Raw genomic sequence first — 17,056 nt, forward strand, 5'->3', positions numbered from 1 at the left:
ACGCTTGCCTATTAAAGGCTTTGGGGCTGTTCACACATCCGTAATTTTTTGCAGATGGAGTGCTCTGTTCAAAATTGCGAAGACATGTTCAGCAGTATTGATCCGAGAGTCTGATCGAACTCAGCAAAAGTCTACGGGTCCATAAAGAAATAAAAAAACAGATAGCGCTCGGATGCCATCTGTGTGTTGTCCGTTTTTCACTGAAGATAGGAGAAGGTAGAGAAACATAATTTTTTTCCTCATCAGTGAAAAAAGTGACGAAACTCGTGACGAAACTCGTGACGAAACTCGTGACGAAACTCGTGACGAAACTCGTGACGAAACTCGTGACGAAACTCGTGACGAAACTCGTGACGAAACTCGTGACGAAACTCGTGACGAAACTCGTGACGAAACTCGTGACGAAACTCGTGACGAAACTCGTGACGAAACTCGTGACGAAACTCGTGACGAAACTCGTGACGAAACTCGTGACGAAACTCGTGACGAAACTCGTGACGAAACTCGTGACGAAACTCGTGACGAAACTCTGTCCGTTTTTCTCGCATGTTAAAAAAAAAAAAAAAGGTCTGAATGAGGCTTTAAAGGACAAGTCAGCAGTATATCAGCCCTGGACAACACCTTTAAGTTTTTTTTTTAATCTAAAATCCACACCAACCAGTTTCGATATACAGAAATAGTCTGAGGATAGCAACTAATGACTCTGCTGACAAAACAAGATTGATTAATGAAGCTAGGGTAGGATTCTGAGACTCGTGTTGGAACTATGCAGCACACCAATTGCCTGTACGGCAGTAGAACACATTTGTCTTCTCAAGTCTGTATTCCTATATCCTCCCATTTCCAAGATCCCTATTGGAGGTCAGTGAATGTGGAACATTCAAATTGTACATTGAAAGGCTGGAAACACACCCAGACTTCCCCTGCAAAGTCTAGGTTCACATCTGCGCTAACAATTCAGTTCTTCTGCTCCGGAATTCAATGGTATCTATTACATGAAGGAAAACAACGCCCATTGACCATCATGGACTCTGTGAATGCAGTTCAGGAAAGACATCTATAAAAATGAATCAAGCTGTGGTCACACATGTGCACTACTTCTCCATTCACACAAGACTAATGGGGACCCCTTTGTTTGGACTCCCAGCAATTATACACTAATTACACCCGCTTTAAAGAGGACCTGTCACTAGGTTAAAAGTGGCCAGTTTTTGCTTCGATTATTTTTGATGCTCCCGTGTATTCGTTTTTTTTCTTCCCTTTATTTTAGATCCGCCATATGGTTCAGACATATGTAACTTTTTATTTAGCGCTAATTATATTGGTCTTTACTAAGGGGGCGTGGTTCAGATTATATGGGGGTCATGTCTTTAGGTTGATTTGCATAATTACTGTATGAGCCACACCCCCTTGTAAAGACAATAAAAATTAACGTAAAATAAAAAGAATTAAAAAAAATAATAATAAAAAAAAAAAAAAAAAAAAATACTTAAGAGGAGCAGTGGGAAAAAAATAAAAGCAAAAACTGGACACTTTTGACCTGGTAACAGGTCCTCCTAAAAGGGTCGTTCCACGATTTTATGTTGACCTCCTAACTGGGAGTCTCACGCTCAGGACCTTTACGGCGCCTTCACTCGGTACCCAGTTGTGCCCCTGTTTATGAGTGACAGAGGTTCTAGGTGTGGGACCTTCAATGATCAGGTTCTCATACACCTTACACCCCAAGAAGTACTTTATCGAGGTGTCAAATGAAATCTGAAGAAAATAAATTTCTTAAAGGGGTTGTCCAGGACTTCCTATATTGATGACCCATTGAAGTAAACAGGATCTGAGCTGCAGTACCCCTATGCAGTGTATGGAGCTGGACATTTTTCTTCCAGCCATGCAGGACCCACAATTACCTGATCGGTGTCCTAAGGTCAGGTCATCAATATTTAAGACCTGGACAACCCTTATAAGAAATAACATCTTCATGTACAGGATTGTGAATCATTTCACAATGCCCTACTTTTTTGGAATTAGAGAGAAAGAATAAGTAACATGAATCCAGCCCAAACAGTTCACATTCCCCCTGCTCAGTGTCTCATGACAGTGCCCGCTGGCAGCCATCTTACTTCAAAGAGACACACAGACAGTCACTGTTAACTATTCACCAATAAAAAAATCATTCTTACAATAGCACATTTAACCCTTTGCTCAGACAATGTTCCCATGGGGACTGTTCACCAAAAAAAGTGCAACGACCCATAGCAACAGCATGGCACTGTGAGAGGTCTGCAAGTTCATACTGAGTAAGGTGCGATGCTCTTCGTGTACCAGCTCCTTTCTATCAGAGACAGCATTAATGTTTTCAGCAATCTTTGCTTGTAGATTTTCTGTGAGAGGAGACTAAAGGGGTGAGGCTTCACTGCCCATGAATGACCCTGGAGCACCCACAACCCTCACTGCCCACGCACATCAATGCTCCTGGAGAACCCAGGACCCTCACTGCCCATGCACATCAATGGCCCAGGACCCTCACTGCCCATGCACATCAATGCCCATTGAGCACCCATGACCCACAACTGCCCATGCACATCAATGGCCCAGGACCCTCACTGCCCATGCACATCAATGCCCCTAGGGAATCCAGGACCCTCACTGCCCATGCACATCAATGACCCTGGAGCACTCATGACCCTCACTGCCCATGCACATCATGACCCTGGAGCACTCAGGACCCTCACTGCCCATGCACATCAATGACCCTGGAGCACCCAGGAACCACACGGCCCATACACGCCAATGACCCTTCAGCACCCAGGACCCTCACTACACATGCACATCAGTGACCCTGGAGAAACCAGGCCCCTCACTGCCCATGAATGACGCTGGAGAACCCAGAACCATCACTGCCCATGGATGTGTAGCGCCCCGAGGGTTCGGCCGCTACAGGGGTATTGCACCTCTGCCAGAGGTGTGATATCCCACTCCCGGGTAAGGATGGAGTATGGACCAGGGCTCCGTTAGCTGCATGCATCACACACACCCCATTTCCGGGGGACAGCTCAACGGTGCTCCCATTTATACAGTAATGCAGGCACGACAGACCATGTCCCTGGCTGGAGTGGGGAGGGGGGAGGAAAACCCAGTGATGTAGGAGCAGAAGGGGACGGTTTCTGTAGCATAGGAAGGAGCTCATTGGGTGCTGGTCGCCTGAGCTCATACTCAGGGGAGGTATAAAAGGTGGGCACCATCTTAGGACAGCAGTCAGGTCAGACAGTTAGGGAGAGGAGAAGACAGGGAGCGGAGGCTCTGTAGGAGCTCTACTCAAAGGCAGGCCTAGGGTGAAGGCCGGAGCCTGGCAGGAGAAGTAGGCCTGGAGAAGAGGCCGAGGGAAGGAGAAGAAGGAACAGGAAAGGAGGAGAAGTGACAGAGAAACAGAAGGGCTCAGAAACAAGGAGGCAGAAGGGACCCTAAGGACCAACGTGAAATCGGGTGACGGGTCAGGCAAGAAAAGGGTACCGGATCCCAAATTGGTGGAGGTAAATTATCCCTCAGCCAAGAACCGGAGGTCGTGATCATCACTTGGTGCAACCCCCTGCTAAACCTTGCTAGGAAGGCACCATATAGGATAGCGGGAAACGGGGCCCACGTTTACCCGCATAGATCCGCGGCAGCTGGACAAAAGCTTGGTCACTGGTGGGACACGAGCCAGAGGATGGATAGAAGGGAGTCCTGTGCCATACTCCTGAATTGCCTGGGGGTTGACCGAGCCCCTCACCTGGTGGACGCAGCACGGCTCGGGCAGTCATTACCTGCGGAAGTGACTTGGAGTATACGAACTGTGAGTAAAAGACCCTGGACTGCAACACATTGTCTTTGCATTTCTTGCCGCGCCAGCACTACTGGTGCTGGGACGCCCTGCACTTCAATCCCCACCATTTGCGCTCACTACCCTGAGGCTACACTCTTCCCGTGGGGAGTTATACTACCTCAGCTGCACACACCATCAGCCTCAGTGGACTACCTTGCAGCGGCGGTTCATAATAGCCGCAATCCACGCATGGCGTAGTCGGACATTACCTAAAACATATAAAAGGCTGCCACTGGTCTGACCACCCTGAGCCACGGGACCGGGCCGCCACTACTACTCCCAGCATTGCCCTGAAGCCCGGTCCCGAGTGCCCCATGGCCCAGGGGGCGAGTCAGCTTTGGCGTAGTTGGCAGGATTGTGACCAACCCGCCACAAACAGGTATTGCGTGCCTGAAAAGAGACTGTTTTACTGTATTAAAGATGGCGCCCGCCCCAGAAGAACGAGCGCCATAATGTGCGCGCCAAAAGACAACAGGAAGCCGCCTCCCATCGTGGGCCAGGTCCCAGAATGGCGCCAAAGAAGGAGCCCACCCCCAACAGCCATGAGTGCGGCTATAGAGATGTCCATCAAGGTGGGGGGGCTGCCCCTGAAGGTGATTGTCAGCAGATTGTCCCAAGACCACTTCCAATGGGGGCGGAAAGAGAAGAAAACTGCGGGGCAGTGGGTGGTCTGGATCAGTCTCACCAGGCCACACCCAGAGATGGAGAGAGGAGCCAGCTCCAACACCTTGGCGAGGGGCCTGCTGCAGGCCGAACCACCATGCAGTTTCACGGAGCTGCTAGCACACCTCTTCAAGGAAGACCCCGAGTATGTGCGGGCTGCGCTGGAGGAGCTGGACCGGAGGATGGTCCGGGCGCAGCGGGATGTGATTGCCGGGTGGAAGGAAGAGATGACCCGGCGGGCCGTGATCCAGCAGCAGGAGGCGCCACCGGTACCCAGCAGCACACCTGCCTCCGAGGGCGGTGAAAACAGAACGGAGGCCGAGGACGCCGCCGCGGAGGAGGCCGCAACAGCGGAGGCAGGTAACGGAGACGCCCTTACCCAGAGTTCTGGGGCCGCCGACCTGCCCCTGCGTCCTGTTGCGGAGCCCGAAGCACCTGAAACTGCCACCGTCGCCGCGCCTCCACCGCTACCAACCGGTCCCCAGGCCGTCGACACCGCCAGCGAGCCCCGCCCCGAGCCGTGCCCTCTGACCTCGGGCGCGATCAGGAGACAACCACCGCAGGCCTGGTCGCAAGGCCTAGTGCCCCCGGGCGACGCTGCTCCGCCAGCGCCCCCTGCCTCTGCTGTGCCACCCCCGGGTGCGACCAGAAAACGACCACCGCAGGCCTGGTCGCAAGGCCGAGTACCTCCGGGCGCCGCTAACCCGCTCGCGCCCCCGGCCTCTACAATACCACCCCTGGGTGCGGATCTGTTCGCCCAGCACACCGGTCCGGATGGGCTCCCTTTCATCTGGCCCCCCGGTTATGTTAACCCCCGCCTTCAGAGGGAGCCTGTCCGCAGAGGCCGGAGCCCCACCTGAGCCTCTGATACCGGCTCCGGAGCCTCTGGAAATCTCCCAGCCCCCGATGGAGGACGCTCAGTTTGAGTGGGACCCGACCGGGGAGGACCTGATCGGGTTCGTACAAGAAACGCGGGCGGCCGCAGCCAGCCGACGGGAGTCCTGCCGCCAGCAGTTGGTGATGTTCGAGAGGGAGCAGCGGCGCGTAAAACAGGAAAAGTTGCAAGTCCAAAGTGCGGAGCAGAAAATGCGAACACGGCGAGACCCCCGAGCTGCCTGCGGTCCCCGAGTCACCGGGACTGTCGTAAAGTTTCAGATGGAGCACGGCTGGGGTTTCATCAGGGACCCGGACACCATCAGCGACGTATTCGTGACCCGAAGGGATGTGGAGAGCCACCTGCCGGAGGGTCATCGTGGACGGGATTTGTATCCTGGCGACGTGGTGTCCTACACCCGACACCAAGGCGTGAAGGGGTGGTACGCCCTCCACGTCCATAGAGTAGTAGAGGAGGAGGAACAGCACTACTCAGATCCAGAGTACAAAGAGGAACCGGACGGGTCTGAAGATCGTCACCATGAGGAGCAAGGAGCGGCTGGAGGGTATCGCTACCAGTGAACAGTAGCATACCATTGTGAATAGTTACCCGTCAGGGTGCAGAGAACTGTTTTGGGACTGTTTCCGGATTAGAGTGTGGTCCCCGTTGGGACTGATATGGAACTGTTATTTGACTGTTGCCCGTTTTAAGTGCTCCCCTAAGTTACCTGGCTGAGGACTGAGAGCAGCCATCCCTTTTCCTTTACCTGGCTGAGGACTGAGAGCAGCCATTCCCCTTCCCAAAACTGGCCGAGGACTGAGAACGGCCGTCCTTGTAAATAGTTGCGCTTCCTAAAGCACCCCCTACTGGTTTTATAAAAAAAACTGCAACGTCTACCTCAAGACAAGTTTGCTAGAGTGTTGCACCTTTAAGGAGAATGAACACCTGGTCGCAAGTTGCACCGCGGCCAGGGCACAAGAATATGTCTTACTTAAAAATGTTTTATATGAAGAGTTTTATATGCAGCTAGGTGATAATGCAAATGTTTTATATGATGTTTTATATGACAAAAGAGTTCCGGTAGTATTGACAATATCTAGTGAAAGAAAAATGTTGAAAAAGAGAAAAGTGTTTCCCATAAAGGGAATTGAACAATGTCGTCCGTTTTCTAATGTAAAAAGTTATTGAAAAAGTTTTGCATGTCTTGTAATTAAATGTCTTTGCTCTTTTTTCCAGCCCGAGGACGTGCTGTGGTTTACCGGGGGGGAATGTAGCACGCCGAAGGTTCGGCCGCTACAGGGGTATTGCACCTCTGCCAGAGGTGTGATATTCCACTCCCGGGTAAGGATGGAGTATGGACCAGGGCTCCGTTAGCTGCATGCATCACACACACCCCATTTCTGGGGGACAGCTCAACGGTGCTCCCATTTATACAGTAATGCAGGCAGGACAGACCATGTCCCTGGCTGGAGTGGGGAGGGGGGAGGAAAACCCAGTGATGTAGGAGCAGAAGGTGACAGTTTCTGTAGCATAGGAAGGAGCTCATTGGGTGCTGGTCGCCTGAGCTCATACTCAGGGGAGGTATAAAAGGTGGGCACCATCTTAGGACAGCAGTCAGGTCAGACAGTTAGGGAGAGGAGAAGACAGGGAGCGGAGGCTCTGTAGGAGCTCTGCTCAAAGACAGGCCTAGGGTGAAGGCCGGAGCCTGGCAGGAGAAGTAGGCCTGGAGAAGAGGCCGAGGGAAGGAGAAGAAGGAACAGGAAAGGAGGAGAAGTGACAGAGAAACAGAAGCGCTCAGAAACAAGGAGGCAGAAGGGACCCTAAGGACCAACGTGAAATCGGGTGACGGGTCAGGCAAGAAAAGGGTACCGGATCCCAAATTGGTGGAGGTAAATTATCCCTCAGCCAAGAACCGGAGGTCGTGATCATCACTTGGTGCGACCCCCTGCTAAACCTTGCTAGGAAGGCACCATATAGGATAGCGGGAAAAGGGGCCCACGTTTACCCGCATAGATCCGCGGCAGCTGGACAAAAGCTTGGTCACTGGTGGGGCACGAGCCAGAGGAAGGATAGAAGGGAGTCCTGTGCCATACTCCTGAATTGCCTGGGGGTTGACCGAGCCCCTCACCTGGTGGACGCAGCATGGCTCGGGCAGTCATTACCTGCGGAAGTGACTTGGAGTATACGAACTGTGAGTAAAAGACCCTGGACTGCAACACGCTGTCTTTGCATTTCTTGCCGCGCCAGCACTACCGGTGCTGGGACGCCCTGCACTTCAATCCCCACCATTTGCGCTCACTGCCCTGAGGCTACACTCTTCCCGTGGGGAGTTTTACTACCTCAGCTGCACACACCATCAGCCTCAGTGGACTGCCTTGCAGCGGCGGTTCATAATAGCCGCAATCCACGGGTGGTGTAGTCGGACATTACCTAAAACATATAAAAGGCTGCCACTGGTCTGACCACCCTGAGCCACGGGACCGGGTCGCCACTACTACTCCTAGCATTGCCATGGAGCCCGGTCCCGAGTGCCCCACGGCCCAGGGGGATAGTCAGATGACCATGGAGAACCAAGGACCCTCACTGCCCATGCACATAATGCCCCTGGAGCACCCAGGTCCCACACTGCCCATGCACATCAAGCACCCCTGAACCTGTCACCTTTTCTTCCTTATTTAAAAGGTACTGCAGTAGACAATGCACACTGGGAATACACCACAAGACATGCCATTTTGAGAGCCTCTGATCCAGTAATCTAGCCAACATAATTTCAGCCTTGCTAATACTTACGCTCACCTGTTTTTCTGTTTCCAACACATCAACTTCAATAAGAGACTATTCACTTGCTGCCTAATATATCCCACCCAAATAATCAATGCTACTCACTTTATATGTCAGTTGTTGCAACCTCTTCCCGAATCATGTTGGATGCAGGTATATGAAGCGGGCTCAGGAACTGAGCCTGCACAATGCACAGTGGGTATCAGCTGTGTTATAGTAGCTAGCTCCAATTGCTGCTGTTTAAGCACAATGTGCACACAGACGTGCCACGCGTCCTCATTGCTTTACTTCCGATGTGCATTGCGGCTGGACGGCACATGCACGGTAGAACGCTGGACTCAGTGCACTTAGCAGGGAATGTTAGTACATAGAATAGAGGAAAGTGGTGATCTATGCAGGCGCGTCACAGACACATTCAGCCATCACTAAATAGAGAGGGAGATGCAAATGGTATGTGCACACTTTTCTAGCCGGATTTCAGGCACAGCAAAAAAAAATTTATCATAATTCACAGCAATGGAAAAACGGCATTGCTGTGCACATGTTCAGTCTTTTGTTACTTCGTTTAACTGCTACAGGGTTCAGAAATTGGTAAAAAGTAGCATCTTATTCATCCTTTAGTTGGCTTGTACTAAAAAGGTCGCTCGCTAATTATTAGTTTAAATAAAAGATGTTCACGGGAAAACCAACAGCAGAATCACCAGCAAAGACCTTCAGCTTTTACCGGAAGCAGCTTCGGCAAGGAAAACTACAGTAGGTATGCTGGAGTCTTAAAGACGTTGTGTACACATATCCTAAGGATGGAAATAACCTCAGGAGGCAGTTTCTTTAAGTGCTCTGGGCATGACAAAACACTATAATTTCTCATTTGCATACTGGGAAAATTATGTAATTTTTTTCTCCGGATTCTGACAACAGATAGAGTTTATGAAGGTACCAAAGCATTTATTTTTCACCGATCTACATGCCCATATAAATGTTTTAAAAGGTGCTGATCTTGCTGACAGTTTCCCTTTGAGTAGAAAAAGTGGTGTATCCCCCTACTTCCACCTATTAGAAGTTTCCAACTTTTTAAGTCAATGTCCAACATGTTATGGTATGTTCACATCGAGTTTTTTTGAGGAGTTTTTGGAACAAAACCTGAGTGGAAACTGTACAAATCGTCTTCAAAAACTTGGAGTTTCAGCTCCAAAAGTTCAGCAAGAAGACTCAGGTGTCTTTCAAGGGAGCATTGCGTGGCCTATAAGACTCTCTACGCCAGCTGGTAGTCTCCTCAAGGAGGTGCAATATTGTCAATATAAACCCATGCTTTACGAGTCATCGTACTACAAAAATGTACTCCCTTCCTCCCTCCCCTTGTCCTTACGGCTGGCTTCATACTTAGGAAAGATCCCTAGAAGGAATATACGATGTGCTGCTCTGGGAAACAGATCCGCAGCTCATGCCAACCACATTTGTAATGTCACACGGTGTTTACGAGATTTCTGCTGTCTGGTAATAAAAAGGGAGCTTGGAGCGTCTGTGCGCATCAGCGCTGCGGTCGGGATGGCACAAATTATGAGCCGCAAATAACAGGGCATACAAGATGTGTGAGAAGAAAGCCATGCACCCTGTGAGGACCACACAGGCCTAAATCAGACCTGGTCAAATCTATGGCCAGGTGGCCAACGTAACACCCCCAACAGAGGCTATGTGTGGCCTCATCCTTCTTATTACCTGGCAGTATCAAAAATGGGCTCTCTTTGGCTAGCTTCACAATGAGTTTTGAGGAGGATCTGTTCCAAAGGCCTCCTAAAAAAAAATGCTTAAACCTATTCACTTCAATGAAGAATCCACGTAGCTGTTCATGTTTGGGGTTCAGTGCTTTCTTCATACAAGGTTTTTAATAAAAATGCCTCACAGAAAAAAGAAGTAATAAGTCACTTCTGAGGCAGGTTCCTCACGAAACTTGGTACGAAACTTGGTGCGAAACGTGAGACTGTTAAGTCTACAGGCAGAAAAACACAGTGTTGAAAATAACGCACCAAAAACCTCTTGGAAAATCGTGTTGGGCTATGTGCACATGACGTCTTTTAGATGCCGAATCTTCCCAGAAAAGCTGGAGGTAATTTTCCTGAAGCGGCTTCGCTAGGGGGTGGAGGGTTTGCCATCTTTCTTTCGGCAGCTCTACCGTTGGTATCTTTTACTCTATACTGTTAAGTGTAGAGAGCAGGTGGCTTTGGAGTGGAGGCCGCTCGAAGGATGAGCATGGCACTTCTTTTAAATGCTTCAGGTTTTCACGAAAAAGAAAAATATAATTTATTAAAGGGTCTAAAGTGGATTCCTCTTGAAAAATTTGACAAAATTTTCTGCCTCCAAAAAAAATTAGTGGGAACTTATCCTAAATGAAAATGTAATCTGTCTACCTGTAGTGTGACCTAGGTGGTCTACAAGGCGTCATGAAGACAGAGGAAGACATCTGTAGGCTCTCTATGTTCCTCCTAAGAGTAGTGTATTCTACCCGTTTTCTTCTAACACAAAATCATACCACAAATCCGGAGTAAGTCAGCCATGTCTGACCATATCCTTAAAGAGGATGGTCTCATAAACAACATAAAACACTTGCGCAAGTTTTGCACATCCTATATTCACAGTCCGAGTATAGGCCGCGATGTTCGGACTTAGGCCACGGCCCCACTATCAGTATTTGGTCAGTATTTTTTCTCAGGAGTGGGAGCCTAAACCAGGAGAGGGTGATAAATGCAGAATTGGTGACTTGTTTCTAGTATACCTTTTCTCTGATTGTTCCTCACCTGGTTTTGGCTTCCACTCCTGAGAAAAAATACTGACTGAATACTGGACAAATACTGATAGTGGGGCCGTGGCCTTAGGCTGGGGTCACACGAGTGTATAAAAAAAATTGGTCCAATTTTCATCCAGAAAAGTGGGACGATTTCTTATCACTTGTTATCAATATGCAATCCGTTTTTTTACTCAGTAGTCATTAATCATTTATACGGCCATTTACAGTTTCCTATGTTACAGAATTGTACTGTATCCATAAAAATCAGATGCCATACTGGTGGCCCGATTTTTTTCCTCGCACTGTCCAATTTCGGAGTGAAATCGCAGCACGCTGAGACTTTTTCTCTTACACCGAAAACAGCTGAGAAAAAAACGCAGATCAGCACCGCCTCACTTACATTGGTCCGGGTGCAATCACTTTTTTTTTTTTACCGGATTGCACTCGTCCGAGTGAGCCCTAACTGTGGGTCTCTTGCTAAGCCGGCCTTATCTACACGACAAGTGATAAATGTATTGGGGGGGTTCAACTGCTGATCACAAGAACAGAGGGTCTAAAATTCTGAATAAAACAGTAGTGAGCATGTGCGACCACTGCTCCATTCATGGTCTATAGGAGTTGTGGTCACACATGCTCACTGCTGCTCCATTCAGACAGAAGAGTTTAAACCTTATTTTCTCTGGTTCGGTGAAGGTACCAGCATCAGTACAACTATTTATCATTATTATTATGCATTGCTTATATAGCGCCATCATATTCCGCAGCACTTTACAGACATTATGTGCACTGTCCCCATTGGGGCTCACAATCTAGATTCCCTATCAGTATGTCTTTGGAGTGTGGGAGGAAACCGGAAAACCCATAGGAAACCCACGCAAACACGGGGAGAACATGCAAACTGCTTGCATATGTTGTCCTTGATGGGATTTGAACCCAGGACCCCGGCGCTGCAAGGTACAGAGCTCCTGTGTATAATGTCACTGGTGATCACTGTATTACCTGTACACTATTCACAGGAGCTCGGTATATAGTGTCAGTGTACAGGTAATACAGTGATCATTTGTGACCATAGGCGATTATAATGAGGGCAATCTGGGCTACCGCCCGGGGCTCCAGGGTGTCTATGGCCAGATTGCCCTCATTATATGTGCGGCACCGCGGCACATACAAGCAGACAGTGGTAGAGGGGGCCCCCGGACCGCTCCCCCAGCAGCGGAGCACGGCCGCTACTTCTTCTTCGGCCGGGCCAGCCCTGTGCGCGGCCGTGTCTGCTAGCTGTGACGTCACGCAATGCGCGCCCGGCCTGCACTGCAGCACCATAGAGGAGCAGGAGGACTGGAGCGCGCGCGTGCGTGTGTATATGTGTGTGAGAGAGAGAGTGTGTGAGTGTGTGTGTGCGTGTGCCAGCAGATATCATTGTGTGATGTCTGTTTATATGTATTTTTGTGTTTCAAATGTGTTTATGCGTGTATGTATGTTTGTGTGTGCGTGACTGCGTGCGGCCTCCCGCCGTGTATAGATGGTGCCGTGCGGCCTCCCGCCGTGTATAGATGGCGCCGTGCGGCCTCCCGCCGTGTATAGATGGCGCCGTGCGGCCTCCCGCCGTGTATAGATGGCGCCGTGTGCTCAATATTGAGTCATACAATTAATGTAAGGCTATGTGCCCACCATGCGGAAATGCTGCAGATTTTTTTTGAGCGTTTCTGCATCTCCCTGGCAGAAAAAACGCATGCGGATTTTACATGCGTTTTTCCTGCCAGGGACATGCGGATGTGAAGCGTTCTTCACATGCATTTCTGCATGCGAGTTATCAAGTGATTTTCCAAGCGATTTTAGCATCACTTGGAAAGTGCTTGACAACTTGGTCACACTATATAAATCCATGCAACCAGCATGGATTTATATAGTGTGACCGTAAAAGAATGGTAAAAAATAAATATATAATTACCTTCTGATGGCCTGCTGACGTCAGCAGTGTCGCGTGACCCGTCACATGACTAAATGATGTCACGGCAGGTACTTTTCAGACCATCGCGAGCTGCCGGCAAGACAGGACGCATCGGATAAATACACCGGGGGCCATCAGAAGGTAAGTATAATATTTATTTTTTATGTTATTCTTTTTTACAGGTTCTACGGTACCCGGGTCCGGAGGAGAGTCTCCTCTTCTCCAAACCCGGGTACCATCTGCACATTGAAACGCATGGATTCTGCATGTACAGATGCAGTGATGCGGATTCCATGCGTTCCAATGCAAGTCAATGGCGGCGAAAGCGCCGCGCTTACGCAAAATAATTGGTAGTGCTGCAGATTTTTCCGCAATGATAATCCGCAGCGGAAATTTCCGCAGCATGTACACAGCACATGCGGATTATCATTTGGGAACATGGCAGACCTTCTACCAAGCGTTTTTTAAGCGTTTCTGCAGCGGAATTGCCACTGCGGAAACGCTTAAAAAACGCATAGTGGGCACACAGCCTAAAAATAATTATAATTAATATTGTGCCAAATTAATTTCACGTGAACTATCACATGATCTATCACAGGAGATCATGTGACATGTGATACATCAGGTGTGTGTGTGTGTGTGTGTGGGGGGGGGGGTCACGCCTTCTAAACTGCCCGGGGCCCTTGCTACTCTTAATCCACCCCTGTTTGTGACATTATTCACAGGAGCTCTGTATATAGTGTCAATATCACTGGTGATCACTGTATTACCTGTACACTGACACTATATGCAGGGCTCCTGTGTATAATGTCACTGGTGATCACTGTATTACCTGTACACTGATACTATATACAGAGCTCCTGTGTATAATGTCACTGGTGATCACCGTATTACCAGTACACTGACGCTATATACAGAGCTCCTGTGTATAATGTCACTGGTGATCCCTGTATTACCTGTACACTGACACTATATACTATGTGCAGAGCTCCTGTGTATAATGTCACTTGTGATCACTGTATTACCTGTACACTGACAGTCTACACTGTATACTATGTACAGACATCCAGTGTATAATGTCACTGGTGATCACTGTATTACCTGTACACTGACACTATATACAGAGCTCCTGTGTATAATGTCACGGGTGATCCCTGTATTACCTGTACACTGACATTATATACAGAGCTCCTGTGTATAATGTCACTAGTGATCACTGTATTACCTGTACACTGACACTATATACAGAGTTCCTGTGTATAATGTCACTGGTGATCACTGTATTACCTGTACACTGATAATATATACAGAGCTCCTGTGTATAATGTCACTAGTGATCACTGTATTACCTGTACACTGACACTATATACAGAGTTCCTGTGTATAATGTCACTGGTGATCCCTGTATTACCTGTACACTGACACTATATACAGAGCTCCTGTGTATAATGTCACCAATGATCACTGAATTACCATGTGCAATATGATGGCGCTATGTAAGCAAATAAGCAAATTAGATAAAAAGTTGAATAAATTACTTTCCTCCCACAATTATAAAAATGCAGATGAACTAAAATGTATTCATGTGGACGATTGGTAAGATTTCTAAGGACGGTTATTCTAAATTAGGAACCATTGGCAACTAAATAATGGATTTCTAGAATGTAACCTGCCATCGCCATTGCAGAGAGCTCTGTGATAGTAGTGGAGGGTGCGTGGGTGTAGTAGTGTGTCTGTATATACATGTGTGAGAATGTGCGGAGCAGCGCAGGTCAGCTCTGCAATGACTGTATCGCTGAAAACAGCCAGTGCACATTCCTGCCCATCAACACAGCGCTGAGCCAAGGGGCCGGCCACAATGACCCAGCTGTTAGGAAGGGCAAGCCAGCAATAGCAGGTTGGCATTAGATCTCTAAAGAACATCCTCACTTCCGTGTGCCAGGTCCTGTCATCAACCCGCGACAGATTTATAAGTGGGAAGTTGCCATAGAGAAAAATAAATGAACATTTTAAACTTTTGGAAACCACAAGACGCCCTATGAACGTAACAAACCACTACCCCATTTTTCGGGGGCGAGGGTTTCCAGATATTTGCGGCCGATTCATAAATAGTGACTTTTTAAAAAGTCACAAGATTTTTGCACAAATGTGATTTAGAGTGATTTTATAATTAAAAGGGGTATTCCCATCTCCAAGATCCTATCCCAATATGTAGTAGATGTAATATTTATAATAATATTGGCAAATACCTCCAATTAGAAATGCAGTATAGTTCTTCTGATTCGCTACGTCGTTTACCCCATGTGCAGGGAATTGCAGTAGCTTAGGAATCCATGGTTATGACCAATAACAACTAACTGTCACTATATGAGTGGTAGTAACCATGGATACCTAAGCTACTGCAATGCCCTGCAAATGGGTTAAGTCACATAGCGAATCAGAAGAACTATACTACATTTCTAATTGGAGGTATTTGCTAATATTATTATTATTAATAAGAAATTAGAAATTTTAGTGCAATTTTTCAACCTTTTCTAAGTCGAGCCCTTGCTGGAATAAGATTTGTGGCGCCGCTCATCATGAATTTGACTAGCAGTGGTCAGAGCCCATTTTGTTGGAACTGGGAGAAACTGGCATCGAAACGCCAAAAGTTACAAATTTGGGCACAACTCTGAGTTGTGACTAAGTGTTGGGACTTTTCAAAGCTTTTACGAATCAGGTCTTAGGTGTCTCGTGCCTCCTGGTCCAACCACGACACCACTATAATATATAGTGTATACAGAAAGCGGCCAATCAGTGGTGTGGGCAGGGTTATATAGGGCTCAGCATTCAGAGCTCTGCTGGATCTGCAGCAGAGAAAACTGTGATTGTAACTACAGCACTCAGTAAACCAAGTGATACATCGCGGGAATCAGAGTCTCAGCCCCTACGTCATGTTATGAAAACTCGTCAAAAATGTACATGTTTTAAACTGAACATAGCGTTTAAAGGCTTATTCAGACACGTCGGATGGAAAATCAGCGACATATTACAATCGTAGCAAAATGGATGGGACTTTACCAAATCTAATCCGCACACTGCAGACCGATGGTGCAAATTTTATACCCATGGCAAATCAGTTTAGGCTGGTGCCACACGGAGACTTTGGGGGACAAAAATCGTTATGGGCCACTGCAGGCAAATGGGGGCAAAATTGGGACCTCTAGGGCACTGCAATGGTAGCAAGCAGGTTTTAAAAAGTTGCAAAAAATCAGGGTCTGACTTTTTGTAGTGCACCCCCCCACCTAAGGGCATCTGTGCACCCCTGTCTCCTGGCCTAGGGTCATGGTCACTACCAGAGGCTGATGACATCACTGTCCCCCCAACAATCTGTGCTGGAGGGGCATGGGTTAATGCCCAGTACAGAGCGTTAACCCCTTCCCTACCAGGAAGCTAAAGTTTAGGGTTTAACTTCCTCTAATGTTGCTCCCAGTCCCAGGGGATACAAGCAGAGGAGGACAGTACCTTCTTCCTGGCTCCATGGAAGCAGCAGGTCTTGCTGGCCTGGCAGCCCATGACTGCCCCCCAGGTTCAGCAGGCAGCAGTGTGAGGGTCACATCTTGCCCCGTTGTGTCTCCTGCTCAGTCTCCTCCGCACTCAGATACACAAACTCCTCACAAACTTCAGGCAAATGCAAAAAACTATTGTGGCCGTAATTACCCGAATAGCTGCGCAGCTGGAGGGGAAGGGCCCCAGGTGACAGCTGCTGCTTGTGCATAGATATATATATTCTAGGATGGAGGCTCCCTGCCTTGGCACAGGGTGTTGTCTTGTTTGGAGCCTGGTACATGGGCTCTGGCAATGCCAAGGGATTTACCTTTTTTTTTTAAGGCTGTCAAAATGAGTTTTTAAGTGGAAATCACTTCAGGAAACGTTCCTGTGTCGTGTTTTCTTTTTTGTCCTCCAGCGTCTTTTTAACATTTCCTGAAGTGTTTTTGTGTGTGTGGATTTTCTCACGCTTTGTAAAAATCTATTAAGCAGTGAATAAAATGCCTGCGTTCTGTGAGGTAAAACCGCTTAAAAAGCGCTCAAAGGCATCTCCCGGGTGTTTTTTGTAGCCTTCACATTGACTATTCAATGGCGTAACTTGAAGCTCGCGGGCCCCAATGCAAC

General features: G+C 48.3%; 1 protein-coding gene across 1 annotated transcript in view; it reads right to left on the reverse strand.

Moving 5' to 3' along the window:
- The window catches only part of CCDC69 (coiled-coil domain containing 69), a 36,164-nt gene extending 19,553 nt beyond the window's left edge, over positions 1 to 16,611 (reverse strand). The window contains exon 1 of the mRNA XM_073649822.1: positions 16,409 to 16,611. Within this exon, the coding sequence (XP_073505923.1) occupies positions 16,409 to 16,459 (51 nt within the window). The 5' untranslated portion in view covers positions 16,460 to 16,611. The remainder of the gene's footprint in view (positions 1 to 16,408) is intronic.
- Between the last annotated feature and the right edge of the window lie 445 nt (positions 16,612 to 17,056).

This window comes from Phyllobates terribilis, unplaced genomic scaffold (genome assembly GCF_046119375.1).
Source record: "Phyllobates terribilis strain yellow unplaced genomic scaffold, ASM4611937v1 Scaffold_10__3_contigs__length_209671492, whole genome shotgun sequence".
NCBI classification, from domain to species: Eukaryota; Metazoa; Chordata; class Amphibia; order Anura; family Dendrobatidae; genus Phyllobates; species Phyllobates terribilis.